Source organism: Poromitra crassiceps, assembly GCF_964638095.1.
Source record: "Poromitra crassiceps genome assembly, chromosome: 8".
In the NCBI taxonomy this organism is placed as follows: domain Eukaryota; kingdom Metazoa; phylum Chordata; class Actinopteri; order Beryciformes; family Melamphaidae; genus Poromitra; species Poromitra crassiceps.
This window is the reverse complement of record NC_139629.1, coordinates 13,224,666-13,239,968: the sequence shown is the minus strand read 5'-3', so window position 1 is coordinate 13,239,968 and position 15,303 is coordinate 13,224,666. Positions and strand designations below refer to the sequence as shown.

At 45.2% G+C, this 15,303-nt stretch overlaps 1 protein-coding gene across 1 annotated transcript in view; it reads right to left on the bottom strand.

The window, feature by feature from the left end:
• The window catches only part of usp37 (ubiquitin specific peptidase 37), a 44,711-nt gene that overhangs the window by 12,687 nt on the left and 16,721 nt on the right, over nt 1-15,303 (bottom strand). Inside the window, exons 8-12 of the mRNA XM_083641759.1 lie at nt 10,212-10,305; nt 5,496-5,651; nt 3,946-4,080; nt 2,539-2,662; nt 533-786 (exon numbers count right to left, since the gene is read on the bottom strand). Of these exons, the coding sequence (XP_083497885.1) occupies nt 533-786; nt 2,539-2,662; nt 3,946-4,080; nt 5,496-5,651; nt 10,212-10,305 (763 nt within the window). The remainder of the gene's footprint in view (nt 1-532; nt 787-2,538; nt 2,663-3,945; nt 4,081-5,495; nt 5,652-10,211; nt 10,306-15,303) is intronic.

Below are 15,303 nucleotides of genomic sequence, written 5' to 3'. Positions count from 1 at the left end.
AGACAGACATGTCATTATGCTCAGACCAGAAGCGTGGTCGCTGGGAGCTGTGGTCGTTGACTGCTTGTTGCCCTCAGCAGTCGTCGTCAGGGGGTGGGGCGGGGCGTTCAAGCAGCGCTGCAGACATCAGTGGGACTTGTACATGCTAGCTAGCTGCCGTTTTGAGAGATCATTAGTTACGTGAAAAGCCACAACTACGTGGAGTTGGGGATTTGCTAGGAACTTCAGTAGAGGTGGTGGGGGGGATGTACACGTTGTTTGTTAGACACAATTCACAAACATATTTTCACTACTTTATTTTAACTTACTGTAGAGTTAATTAAGCATGTTATTCATGCACCACTCATGTAAAGTGATTGTTCCCCCAAAAGTTAAAATCTGTCTCAAGTTTTCTTACCTTTGTGCATTCATAAAAAATAAAATAAAAATATGCAGTATCGTGATAATACCCGGTATCGTGATACTTTGGCTGGTATAGTATCGCAGGGTAAAATCTTGATATTGTAACAACCCTAGAGGAGACAGGCCTCACCCTTTGCAGGTGATGGTATGCTGCACCTCAAACTCCATATTCACCACCACAGGGCAGGTGTACAGGCGGGAGGTGTCCACCTCTTCAGCAGGCTCCACCTTGGCTGCTGGCGATGTTGGCGTGGCCAGCTGGCCATCTCCACACAACGCAGAGGGCGACAAGGAGGTGGCTGCTTCATTCCTGCAGCTCTTATTCATCTTCTCCACATCCTCCTTCAGCTGGTCCAAACACTGACTCAGGAACTCATGGGCATCCTGGGGGACATGGAGAGACAGAATTAGGCACACATCAGATCAGTGGACTTTCAACTTCGATGGATACTTTTACTCCAAGGAGACTTTCAAAGGGTACATTTACATGCACTTAGACATTTGATCTTCGTTACCTCTGCCAAGGAGATTTTTTTCCACCCTTGTCTGTGTGTCTGTCTGTTAGCAGGATATCTCAAAAAGTTAGCCATGGATTCGCACAAAATTTGGTATGTGAAGCGTAGGAGATTAGGGGTGCACCGATCGTTCGGCCAGCGATTGCAATCGGCAGATTTTCAGCCTAAATAAGAGAACGGAGAATTCAGATTTATGCTTTTAAGTGCCGATTACCAAAACTGATTGATAACGCAAAACACGTGAGCAGCTGAAACATATCGGCAGTATCATTACAATACAAAGTGTGCGAGGCAGACACGTCATCTGTAATGTATGCCAGGATAAAATACCTTGTGGAAGAAGCAATAATAATTCTTGCAGCAGACAGTAGAGTCTGATAAGCAACTCCTCATGTTTCCTTCACTAGAGACCCGTCCTGCACTCGCGCTAGCTAACGTTCGCTCAGGTTAGCTTGCTAGCATTACCCTTGGTTCACACCGGGCGCTATTCTGAAGCAGCACTCAACAGAAGCTGAGTGCCACGTTAAGACGGTCACACCAGAAACAAACTCTTTTCCTCAGCGCCTTGCTCGGAGCTGCCCTCCCCCCGCTCACAACTTGCATTGACTTCATGCCTGCCAGCAGCACAGGTGCACGCTTGAAAAATAGAACAGAAGCTGAAACTATCACTGCAGTGTGGCTTCAGTGTGGTGTGGGGCTGGTGTGAACGGTCTCGCCTGTTAACAAGGACGCCAAAATGAAACTGCTGCATAGCTTCAGCGTGGCTTCGGCGTATGGTGTGAACGAGGGCTTCGCCGCTTGGTAACGTTACATTAGTTGGTTTTGCTAGTCTTTACTATCCTGCTCATAACATCAGATTGCACACCAAACGATGTAAACAATGGTTCTGGAAGTTAAACGTTAGCTAGTTGCTTTGATTGAACCTTGAACTACCAAGACTGCAAGACTGAAATGGAAAGAGATAGAGAAAAGAAGTTATTTTTGTGTTGGGTCGGGTTGCCAGATACAGCGATGGTTTCTAGAACAAAGACTGCTCAAAAACCACCAAAATGCACACATAACCACCTAAGCAAATGCAACTCTGTGGAAACAATCTGGAAACACTGAGTCTGATAGCTAAAAAGCACATGGTTTCTGTTTACATGAGCACGTAAATATTGAGGTTTGGGGGGGGGGGGGGGGGGGTTTAAACCAGGACATTGTTGGATGAAATGCATGTACAAAGGAAACTGTCAGACCTAATACTGCTATAAAAGCTGATATAATACTGCTATAGCCTACCAGCTGCTAAAAAAATATTAAATAAATAAATAAATAAATAAATAGATCGGTAGTGCAGATATTGCTCATAGGCAATCGGTGGCACACAAAAAAAGTGATCGGTGCACCGCTATAGGAGATGATGCCTGAATGTGGGGGGGGGGTTAGCACTACTTCTGCAGGGAGAGCAAGGGGTTCAGTGTTCAGCTACACTGGGAATCCAAGGAGTGGGGCGAACGGGACTGCACTAGTGTAAAAAATAAATAAAGTAACTGTTCTGGAAAAAGTCTAAAAATGTTACTTTTTCCAGTACTAGTACCAAAACGACATTATAGCATGAGTCATTTTAGAGGTGTCTTACATTCTGCATGTATCCAGAGAAGCGCTCGGCTGTGGCGGAGATGGCACTCTTCACCTTCCTCAGGAGGTCCTTTTTTGTCTCTGGACAGCCCACGTCTTTCTTCATCATGAGGTGCACAAAGCGCCTGCAGGGAATAAAGATGGAAATGCACATGTCCAAATCATTCTGTATACGAAAGCTACATCTGATGAATACATTGAAATACAGTATCTGATTTGCAACAACACACAACTACGCACATTTCTACCCTCTGTAGAAGATATATACCGTAAATTTCGGACTATAAGCCGCGGCTTTTTCCCCGTTTTTTGGCCCTGCGGCTTATATAACGGTGCGGCTTATCTATGGATTTTTTCGGGGGGGGGAAAAAAAAACGGAATTCTCTCTTCGGGCCTGTGTCCACCTAGCGTCTTTTTCCGACGTTAAACGCTGGGAGTGCGCTGGGGAATGCTGATCCCAGCGCACAATATACAAGGAAGCAGTCTGCAAGTAACGTTAGTTCAGCTTGATAGCTGACAGCTAGCATGCTAACAACACAGGTGGCTACGCTATTAAAAGCAGTAAGCACAACACTCACCAGAAATATTAAGTGTCTAGCCGATCTGCTCCCACAATTGAGCCGTTCTGTCTCTGTTGCGATAGTTTTTCCATATGATTAGTTACCAGAAAAGGAGCAGCCGACACCAGCGTCTTTCTGAAAGTTAAAATATTTTCAGCTGGAAGCGCTGGGAGCGCTGGGCGCCACAAAAACGCAGAAAAAAGACGCTGGGCGTTGTGCACTTTCTCTAGACGTCCGTGTGCGCTCGCATACGCTCTCCCCCCATGTGAAACAACTGAAAAAAGACGCTGGACCTGAGGAAAAGACGCTAGGTGGACACAGGCCCTTCTTTAGCACTCTTTCTAACTATAAATCCACTTCTGTTTTAATTTCCTCTCTTGCCCTCTTTTCACCACACCGCGGACACTGTGTGCACTGTAAAAAAAAACACAGGTGGTGTTGTGTTATGTTGTTTTGTTGAAATGTTAATAAATGGGAGCTTCCTCAAACAGCCATCTCTTTCCCGACAATCCCCTCTGTGCATGAACCCTTACATATGGTAATTAAACATTAAAACACAATAAAAAAAAAAAAAAAAAAAAAAAAAAAAAACATTAAAACACCTGCGGCTTATAGTCCGGTGCGGCTTATATATGTAACAAACAGGCAATTTTGCTGCTGCGGCTTATACTCCGGTGCGGCTTATAGTGCGGAAATTACGGTATATACAGTATACATACATATATATACACATATACATATATATATACATATATATATATATATATATATATATATATACATACACACACACACACATATACACGCATACACATATAATCTGCCACTGAATAAGCTGAGTGTATTACTTGAGCAATGCGTTGAAGGGTACCCTCTTGCATGGGGCGCTTTCAACTCTCAGCATGTCTTTGGCGAAGGAAGGGAGGCTGAACAGAGACTGCAGGATGGCGTTCATGTAGCAGGTGTTGCCCAGGTTGGAGAATCTATAACAGATAAAATGGGGACAACCTTACTTTGAATGAGTGCCCTGAGATGCTAGGATGACTTAAAAAGATGTCATTTATACCCCGTCTGTTTTGAGCTGAAATCTTCAATGTTACACTAGCATCCTCCCAATTTTCATTTTTGGGTGAATTTATCCTTTAACACATTGACTGCCAGACGTTTTTTTTTGCTGTAGATAGCTTCTGCCAAGCCGTTTTTTGAGGATTATGGCTCATTTTATAAGAGCCGAGGATTCGTTTCAGCTTGGAGTTTGTGAACATACAATATCTCAAAAGTACTAATAGAATGTGTACTTTCTCTGTCTAAAAGAGTTAGTTTGTAGAGTTAGTAGTTATGTAAGCATTAGCAGTTGAATACAGCATGGTTTTAGCGTGAAAAAGAATATTCAGAGATAAACGGCTTTTTGTGAAATTGGATGGAACTGTCACTTTAACCATTCATTTTTGGCTCTCTCTCTCTCTCTCTCCCTCCCCCTCTCGCTCTCTCTCTCTCTCTCCCTCCCTCTCGCTCTCCCTCCCTCTCTCTCTCTCTCTCTCTCTCTCTCTCTCTCTCTCTCTCTCTCTCCCTCCCTCTCGAGTTGCTTCAACTCCGCCCTCCGTGGGCGGACAAGCTTGTCACCAGTCAGTGCTTTGCTGCTCTCCTGTGCCTGTCTGCACAGCCGCTGTTTGAGGAAGTCGGGATGGACTCACTCGTTTGGAGTTTTGGTTGAGAGAAGCTTTTGCGATTCTGGTCATATTTATGCTGCGTGTTTCAAAGTGTGTTCGTCCACCTGTAATCTATCACCCGATCATAGTAGATCGGCTGAATCTATTATGTAAATTTGCAATCCCGCATCGCCAGCAATCAGCGCGAAAAGGAGAATGGCTGGGCTGAGAATGGCTTGACAAGTTAAAAAAATGCTTTCCTTCCTCTAGCAAGGAGAGCACTGTTGCCACTTAGTGGGTCGGTGGAATGGGTTGTAAACGTTCGGTGGCTCCAATAATTATATAAGAGATGTAAAAGGCTTAGATGCACAACCCACCGTCAAAAAAAAAAAATCGATGCCAAAAACGTGTAAACACGTTGTTGGCAGGGAACAGCTGGATTCTGAAAACGTGTTCATACGTTGTTGGCAGTGAATGAGTTAACATCCAAAATAGATGCAATACAATGTTACGTTTGACATTTGCACATGCTCTCCTCTGGCCAGGGTCCAAAATTGGCACCAGCCAAACGCTGGGAAAATATGCAAATGGGGATCAGTGGTAGATTTTCTTCACTCACCACCAGCCAAAAAAAAACAATGGTAATCTATTGAGTGGCAGGTAAAATTTGAACATTCACTATAGCCATTTGGCCGGTGGACAAAAAAAACAAAGCTAATTTTGGACCCTGCCTCTGGGTATATTCTTACCCTTGCAGTGGAGGCTGGGGCTGGGCCAGCGTGGACGGCCTCTGCTTGTTCCAGCCACCATAGTCCAGATTGGCGCGCACCTTCTTGAAGGGAGTCGAGTGGTTGGGCAGCATAAGGCTCCTCTTGGCCGAGGTGGTCTGCGTTGTACTGGATGGCCTGATTGTGTTGCAGAAAAGGTGAGAACTGACGGCATCCCCCCACAGCCCAGGCAAAAATCTAGTCATTTTGGTGTGTTCCATAATTTCTTCTAGAATACAAAAGAAATTGCAATAGGCCCTTTTCATTGTAATTAAGTACGGTAAGTAGGGATGGGCATTTCTAGCAAAAACACTATTCGAAATTCGCTGGCCAAATTCGAATTTAATTCGAAATTCGAAAATAAAATAAAAAATGCAAAAAAAAAATTTTTTTTTTTTTTTTTTGAGTGAAATGTTGCATTGTCTCCCCTGATTCTAATGCCTACCCCACACTACAGGATAATTTGCAAGATTATGGTCAAGATTCCCCCCTCCCGATTTTCTCGGGGGTGCTCCCGATTTGAAGCGCGTCGGGCAGATAATCTTCCCAAAAGATCCTGTAGTGTGTGGGGTTCAAAGATTCACAATCGGGAAGACTGCCTCTTCCCGATTGTGAATCGTGCATATCTAACATGTTAGATATTTACAACCCGACAGGCGATTGCATCTTGAGCAGAGAGCCAGTAGTAGCTGCGTTTCCATTACAGTTTTTCGCAAAATAATCTGGTCCGCCTGCAGCCCCGCACAGAAACAAAGAACAGGAAATTGTCCTCGAGGTGAAATACCCGTGCGTCTTTGAACGGGACGGAAAACTAATGCTATACTGCAAAGCATGTAGCCTACACGGAAAAGTGAGTCAAATCAGCAGACGCCCCCTCCTCCACAAGGCACCTGTGCAGACGGTTTTCGCCTGGCCGTGCACAGTAGGCCTACACCCCGAATGGACGCGGCTGTCCGCGCAAATATTAGTTAAACAAATCCTTTCAGTGCAAATGCATTATAAAAAAAAAAAAAAAAAAAAAAAATCGAAAACGAAAACGAAAACGAAAACGAAATGACACTACTACACCCGGTGCGCACACTGAATAGGCATTTTAAAAGTTAACGTCGAGCCCTGCTTCAAGGTGAATCTTCGGCATAATCTTCTAGTGTGTGGGGTTGCGTTTGAACAGACGCGATTGTGTGTGTGTCCCAAGATTGAAATGTTAAAAAATCGGCTCTCTCTGTCCTGTAGTGTGTGGGCTCTCAAGATTTTTAGAATCTTCAAGGATTTGAAAATCCTGTAGTGTGGGGTAGGCATAAGTCTACGGCTTTATTAATTAATATAAAAAGCTTCTGTTGTGGATTTTTAGCTCAAACAAGCATTGCACCACTGAGGTAAAGAACATGTTACATGACATTGACATTTTCGAAAATAAAAAACAGTTTTGACAATCATGAGTGGTTCATTAAATATTTAGTAGGCTCAGGTCTGAGTGCCAAAGGGGTGCCAAAGTCACCCCCTCTCCCTCTTCATGGGATTTCATCCGCCATTCATTTTTCCATAAACCTTGCTTAAAATGCTTATAAAAATTGTTTTACTTGCTCAAACCAAGCGATTTGACTATACTTAGAATCAGGGGAGACAATGCAACATTTCACTAAAAAAAAAAAAAAAAAAAAAAAAAAATCGACCTTTTTTTTCGACCTTGATAATAACAACGATTATTCGAAAATTCGAAATTCGATGCCCATCCCTAACGGTAAGTAAGCAAGTTTTCTTACTTACGGTACTTACCTATTCATTGTGCTCCATATTCTTTTACAATACAAACAAAAATCACACCAAGGTGTTGAGGTAAGCAGGTTTCTCATGCTATAAACCTTGTGCTACAAACGAACAAGCATGTCACGTATTCATAGCTTTCAAGGGGCGTTACGTGCTGCCGGGAACGCCCACCTGACGGTCAAACAGTACTGCTAAGTACTGTTTGAGCGGACGACAGCACAGGCATCACTACAGTATCTTCTCTTTTAGCAATAGTCTCACTAATCCCACAGTGGTTTACCTGCTTTTGAGATCTGCAAAAAATAGTTTGCTTCTGTCTCACCCGTTCTCCCTCTCTCTTCACACGCGACGAGGGCTGTGCTCTCTCTCCACAACATTATAAAAACGAGTCCGCACTCCGCACGCAGTTTGTTGTGAAACAATTTCTCCGAACTGCCATGTGTTGGACAGTAACGTTAACGATAGTTCGGTTTGTTTGAAGTGCCCAAAACGTGCAGTTTGTTTAGATATCGTTCTTTTTCAACGCTTGATAGATGGTCTAAATATTCCTGACTGGAAACTGGTGGAAAAAAGCCCGCTTTTTGCTGGAGCTGCGTCTGGTCAGTGTTCAGCGCCATTGTTGTTTTGAGTTTTGACCGCCAGAATGGGCGTTCCTTGTACTTACGTAACGCCCCTTGAAAGCTATGAAAGCCCTTTTCATATTGTCAATCATGGTAACAGCTTCTGCATTGAGAAACTGGTGCATTAATTTACAACTTTCTGTTGCCAACTCTGGCCTTCACACCGCTCCACAGCCTGCCCCAAATTTACACAAGTCAAGTACAAAGACCATTTCTGTTGAATCCTGCGTCCAAATTACAAGTTGGGCATTTCTCAATGTCAAGGATCCTTCCTCGGCAGGACCTGTCCTTCCTAGTCATGTCCTACCTCTGTAGGAAAGAGTCCTTCCTCACATTGGAAGAGCAAACATTTGGGAACAGGTTAGCGAGTGTGCGTGATTGCGTCATGGTCCCACCGTCAGATTTCACCGAAGTTTCTAGCTTATTAATAAACAATTGGGCATTAAAACATTTGCTGGCACAATAAAGTGATAACATATTCACGAATGACAGAAGATACTTGGATTTAAATGTGTAAATTTGCACAGTCGGCGATGTTTTGCTGCTTGCCATTTTTTAAAGCACCCAGCTGGCAGCAACCATTCATCCGTGCGCATAGAATTCTGGGTACCGTAAATTCCGGACTATAAGACGCACCGGTCTATAAGCCGCACCTTCAAAGGTGACTATTTTTTTCTTCTATAAGCCGCACCGGTCTATAAGCCGCGGGTGTTTTGATGTTTAATTACCATATGTAAGGCTTCGTGCACAGAGGGGATTGTCGGGAATGGATGGCTGTTTGGGGAAGCTCCCATTTATTAACATTTCAACAAAACAAAAGTCAGGTCACTAATCCCCAGACAAAATCACACATTGTGGTATTTTTTGTTTTTTTTACAGTGCACACAGTGTCCGCGGTGTGGTGAAAAGAGGGCAAGAGAGGAAATTAAAACAGAAGTGGATTTATAGTTAGAAAGAGTGCTAAAGAAGAGAGAATTCCGTTTTTTATTTTTTTATTTTAGTTACTCACAGTACTATTGACCAGTCCAACTCAAAAGATATTCGGCAGTTTCACTTTGAGCTCTTGTTCCGCCGCTGGGCACACAGTGTCCGCGGTGTGGTGAAAAGAGGGCAAGAGAGGAAATTAAAACAGAAGTGGATTTATAGTTAGAAAGAGTGCTAAAGATAGTCCGGTCTGGTTATGACGAGTCTCGCTGGGTACAGTACGCCAAAGCGATATCCATTGACTCGATGATGCTGTTGTATGTTGCGCGTTTCTGTTGCACCAACGCGGAGAGGTCCTGCGGGACGAAAAAGCGCGTACCCTCCCAGGTGAGGGGCTTCTTCCCCGCAGCCTGGAGGATGAGTTGACGGTCGGGCCAGCGGAGTAGGCAGATGAAGATGGCCCTCGGTGGCAGGCCGGGGTCTGGACGTGGCCGAGGCGCCCGGTGTGCGGGAGAAAGGAGGAGGAGGAGAAACCGCCACCTCCACAGCCAGCCACCTCACACACCCCAACTGTTTAATAGTGCCCGGCTCGCATGCCTCTCGGTCGGCTGGCCGGACAATATGCACCCCGCTGCAGCAGCAGCTTCGGGAGGTTTTCTCACTGTGTTCGGGACTTCGGCTCTAACTCGGCCAGATGGCTGGACACGAGTGAAACTCTTCACGGTTGCATTATTTTCTTTAGTGAGTGAGTGGATGGACTTCTGCACGTTTTCAAACTTGTTTTCAAGCTGCTCAAAACCTCTGAGCGATGTCGGACTTAATCGATAGTGTTTCACGGAGTAAAAGTTTAGCCCAAGCGGTGTATCTCCAGCCTCCAGCAGGTGAGTCATTTCCTCATTCATGGCGTGATTGCTTCGTCTTTTTCTTTCTGCTTACCTGTGTTGTGTTATGTTATGTTATGTTATGTTGTTAAAAGAGGGCAAGAGAGGAAATTAAAACAGAAGTGGATTTATAGTTAGAAAGAGTGCTAAAAAAGAGAGATTTTTTTTTTTTTTTGGAAAAAATCCATAGATAAGACGCACCGTTATATAAGCCGCAGGGGGCAAAAAAGGCCAAAAAACGGGGAAAAAGCCGCGGCTTATAGTCCGGAATTTACGGTACTTCACTTCAAGACATTGGAACAGTCCTTTCTAGGATTCAGACATTGGAACAGTCCTTTCTAGGATTCAGACATTGGAACAGAACCATGGCGGCCTCCGATAACATAGCATCCTTGAAATTCAGCCAAATGAGGATCCTTCCTTGACATTGAGAAACGCCCGTTATTCACCTAAAGCCACGTCTTTGCAAATATAATGTTGCCATGGGAACTTAAAAGGCTTCTCACCTGTCCAGGAATGAATGGCTCTGGCTGTAGTCTTTAGTGACAGATCTGCTGCCATAAAATGATGTTGGCTGGAGGGGAGTTGAACCCAATGGAGCTGATAAGAAAGAGACAAAGCAGAGTGACTCGCAATTCAAGGCCTGAATTCACAGATGGTCGATCTTCTACATTGCATTTATTCTCTCATTTTGAAAGGGTCGTTACAAAAGGTGCAGGAAATTGCTCTGGACTTTATCGAGGTTGGTGTAAACTGTAAATCTAATATGGAAGATAAACGTTATTGACTGGGGAAGGAATTGGGTCATCACAGCAGCAAAGAATAGAAGTCTAGGTACAAAGGTATTACAGCACATGAGTAACAAGGTAATAGAAAGGATTTTATACACACACACACTTCCCCCTACATACATTCTGGAGGGGGGCTGCACTATCCCAGAAAAAACCCCGCCGCTGCTAGCCACAAGTGTTGGCTTGTGAGGAGAGCTGAACTAAGAGAGGAGAGTTGTTTGGGGTAGGGCTGGGCGATATGGCCTCTAAAGAATATCGCGATGTTTTTCGGCTATATCGCGATACACGATATATATCTCGATATTTTTGAAATCTCTCATAAATGCTCAATTTAACCCTTCAGGGTTCATACACATTTTGACCAATGGATTTCCATGACTTTTCCATATGTTCTTAACCTGTATTTTATGCACACCTGGGGTAAAAAAGAAGAAGAAAGAAAGGGCAGATGTAGTGAGCAAAGATGGATGATTTAATATTCCATAGCTCTGACCTAAGCAAATCTGACATCATTGTGAACAAAAACAACACTTCTGATATAATATGATTGTTTTAGTAAAGTGTATCACTCAATAGTCAATACAAAAAATAATTTTATAGAACCGAAAACCTAGCTGCTTAGTCTGCAGATAAAACATAAAAAAATAAATTTAGACTCTTATTGGCATGACGGCAACATATAAGCTGTCTGAATTTTGTATTGGGGCCAGTTCTATAGTGAGGCATGGAAAGCCTCACTATACGCCATCATATCTGTGTCGTTTCACTTTTGACTGAAAAATGATGCCTCTAGTCTAGATTAAAGAAAATACACATATGTGATCTTGACTTTTATGTAGGCTATGTGCGCATTCGTTTTCCTTATAGATCATGACTGCCCCTCAGCTAGCTACGTTAGCTTGCATGTAATGTTAGCATTAGTTGCTTTTGGAGACACAAACCCTGGACGTTTCATTTCGAGTAATGCATGAGGTTCTCTATGGTTTACGCCAGCTCTGGGAGTATACAAAGTGCTTTAAATGCGGGGATTTTGGTCACAACAAGCTTGTGGAGCGCTGCCTGCAACTAGGTAGCCTAACCAGCTAGCTAACGTTAGCCCCGACCACAACAGCTAACGTTAACGCCAAACAAATCCGCTGCTTCCTCCCCGCGTTTGGTTTAGCGTAACGCCAGCTCAGATTTTCCCCTAATCTCAGAAACATTGCAGGGATGTATTGCAAATCGCAATAGTGGTTGTTTTGTTATAATTTGAAACTGTCAACAGCTACACTGGAAGCGGCCATGTTTCGCCAGCTGCGCCTGCTTGGGTTGGTTGGTGGGGAAGCGTGATTTCGAATCGCACATAGGTTAAGGACGGGTGTGTCTGACGCGGTTTGAGGCGTTTGACGTATCCATGTGATTCCCCCTCCCTTCCTGAGTGTGACAGAGCTCTCCTTTGAGAGGGAGAGCTGACAAGAGGAAACGTGAAGCGAGTCATGCCGGCGGCTTAAGTTATAAACAATGCGTGACAATTATACTCGAATGTTCGCGATATAGTCATTTCTACATCTCACGTGGCACAAGCCGCGATACATCGAGTATATTCGATATATCGCCCAGCCCTAGTTTGGGGTGACGGAAATCTGTTCAGAAATCAGCATTAGGGGTGTGCTCTCACTCGCTCCCCCCTCAGCGCCGCGCTGACGGTACGTCTCCACATTCGCTGTGAATCCCCGCGCCGATACATGTGTCTCTCTCTCTGTGTGCCAGGATAGTTTGAGGTCGGCGCCAATTTTTATCCAATCAGAGAAAATACATTTTCTAGGAAAGGGAAGGTCGGATCGCGATGCAAATAAAGAACTATATGTATTTCTTCACCCCGAATCCAATGCTGCCATCCGTGAGTCTCTACGAGTTACGATTGCAGAGATACGTCCGCCCTGCATGCAGGACTACAGGAGAGAGATAGAGGACAGCGGGGGGGGGTTGGGGATTTCAAGTCACTGACCAAACACTATTTCAGTGATTGCTGTCAGAATATAGAGCCATTTCACACTTATTTTAACACAAAAACATTGCTGAATGTACCTTTAAACGGTTTGTCAAATCACGTTTGAATTTTCAGATGAGTAAAAAAAAAACTGGCTCATTAAAAGAAAGAGTGATGGTGGTGGGGCTGGTGAGAAGGAGCAGGTTAGTAGGTTGAATTGAATTCATTCACAGAAACAGAACTAGTGGACTTGGCACCAGGTCTGAAACTAGAGGTGACTGTAAGGTCCAGCGCAGACTGACCACGTTTGGTCAGAACGTCCTCTCAGTTGAAGGCAGCCAAACGTGGAATAGTCTGCCAGTCCCCATAAGGGAAAGTCCCTCACTTGCCACTTTTAAGGGTTCACTGAAGGAATGGCTGAAAAGCCACCAGTCTTGTGGCCACAGGTAATAAGGTCAACTTCTGAACTTTTCTTTTCTTTTCTTCTTTTTAATGTATACTGTTGTGTTTTTTGAGTGTATTACTGCTGCTTGTGTTTTGCTGTTTTGCACATGTATACTTGTTTTATGGGTGTAAAGCACTTTGATGCCTATGTTTTGTTGTTTTATATATTCTGTTTTTATGTTTTTGTGTTTTATGTTTCGGGGACAACGGATGGAAACTAGCCTTGTGCTAAATCCGGCGATTTTTACACTTTTATTATGTTCCAGATGTTTTTATCTGTTCCATGGTTATTTGTGTTCATCAATTTTGCATTGTCCCGTCTAAATAAATCAATCAAATCAAAGTAGGGGGAGGGGTGTGGGTGTCTCTGCTGTCTGGCAGCAATGTTTTGAAAGAGGAGCAAATGGATACATTTCTTTCTTTATTAATTTTTTGAGATACCAAGTGTTAAAGTGGGTTTACATGTTGCCAAATACAATTTAATTGACTGTATCTCCTAATAGACAGACAGCACAGGCAGTGAGGCAGGGAGACCATGTGAGTAGAGCAAAGATGCTCACAAGTCATTTTTTGCAAATCCAAGTCAAGTCTCAAGTCTTTGAACTAGAGTCCAAGGCCATCTCTAAACATGCAGTGAACTCCTGAATATATAGACCTCACTCAGGTGGCCTGCATGTATAGATGATCTCCGTTGTGAGCGCGCTCCCGCGAAAACGGCTCTGACCCACCCAAGCCTCAAGTGCTATGTCCGTGTTGCTCGCAGAGCGGTACAGGCTCATGTCCAGAGCAAGCAAGTGGGCGCGTGCTTACAAGCAAACGATTTGTTGCACTTGTGACAACCATGAGCATTGTCAGCATAGACTCTAGTGGAGTATAACCAAAAATACTTATAATTTCTTTCTCTCTGGCATCTGTCTCCCCCTCTTTCCCTGTGCTTCGCTTGCTTGTTTGTGTGTGTGCGTCGGTTACTCGGTTTGTGTGTGTGTGACATGTGTGTCTGCCCCCGCCTCCCTCCCACAGGCTCCGCCTGTGTGTGTGACATGTGTGTGTCTGCCCCCGCCCCCCTCCCACAGGCTCCGCCTGTGTGTGTGACATGTGTGTGTCTGCCCCCGCCCCCCTCCCACAGGCTCCGCCTGTGTGTGTGACATGTGTGTCTGCCCCCGCCCCCCTCCCACAGGCTCCGCCTGTGTGTGTGACGTGTGTGTCTGCCCCCGCCCCCCTCCCACAGGCTCCGCCTGTGTGTGTGACGTGTGTGTCTGCCCCCGCCCCCCTCCCACAGGCTCCGCCTGTGTGTGTGACGTGTGTGTCTGCCCCCGCCCCCCTCCCACAGGCTCCGCCTGTGTGTGTGACGTGTGTGTCTGCCCCCGCCCCCCTCCCACAGGCTCTGCCTGTGTGTGTGACGTGTGTGTCTGCCCCCGCCCCCCTCCCACAGGCTCCGCCTGTGTGTGTGACGTGTGTGTCTGCCCCCGCCCCCCTCCCACAGGCTCCGCCTGTGTGTGTGACGTGTGTGTCTGCCCCCGCCCCCCTCCCACAGGCTCCGCCTGTGTGTGTGACATGCGTGTGTCTGCCCCCGCCCCCGCCCCCCTCCCCTCCCACAGGCTCCGCTCACAGAGAGGGAACCAAAAAACGCTCGCCTTGGCTCTATTTCTGCAAAGCTCCGCACACCACACCACCTTCAAAATAGAGCATTTTTGCAGGAGAGGCTCATTCTGCTTCCCAGGATTGGACATCACTGGCAGGATATCTGGACCTATTACTAGAATAAAGTGTTAAAAGTTTTGGGGGTTTTTTATGGAGTGGAGAATTGCTTTCTATATCTCTGATGTAGTCTACATCATACATAAACCCCACAGCACACTATAGCCCTTTTCCCACATGCGCTTTGTACCGCAAAATGACCGGTACGTGGTCTAATGCCTGCATGTGAGAAAGGCGCCGTGCCGGTATAAGCGTGACCCCGTCGTCCCCGACATTTCACCAGTTTCGACCCAGTCAGAAGAGCGGTATGCTCTTAAGGAGACGCAAGTGGAAACGGTTCCAGTCATTTTCCGCGACAGCGGTCCTTCAATCATGGGCGAGGAGTAGCCTACACACGTTGCTTAATGTTCCAGCGGGCATAATCTAATCATTCGCGCACATTAAAGCAAACTGGCGAAATGATCTTGTGATAGCCTAATAAGAGCAGTATGTCAGCTTGCTGATTTCCGAAGGCAACCCCGGACACATCAAACAAAGCCAGTCTGTAAAAAGTGCTTCAACGCGACGCAGGTGAACGGATAAACATCGAACCAGCAACTATTTCTCTCAGACACGGATCCCAACTTCTTCAAAGTGCATCAACTAATCATTCGCGCACATCAAAGCAAACTACTTCCACATTTCGCTTGTGCATTT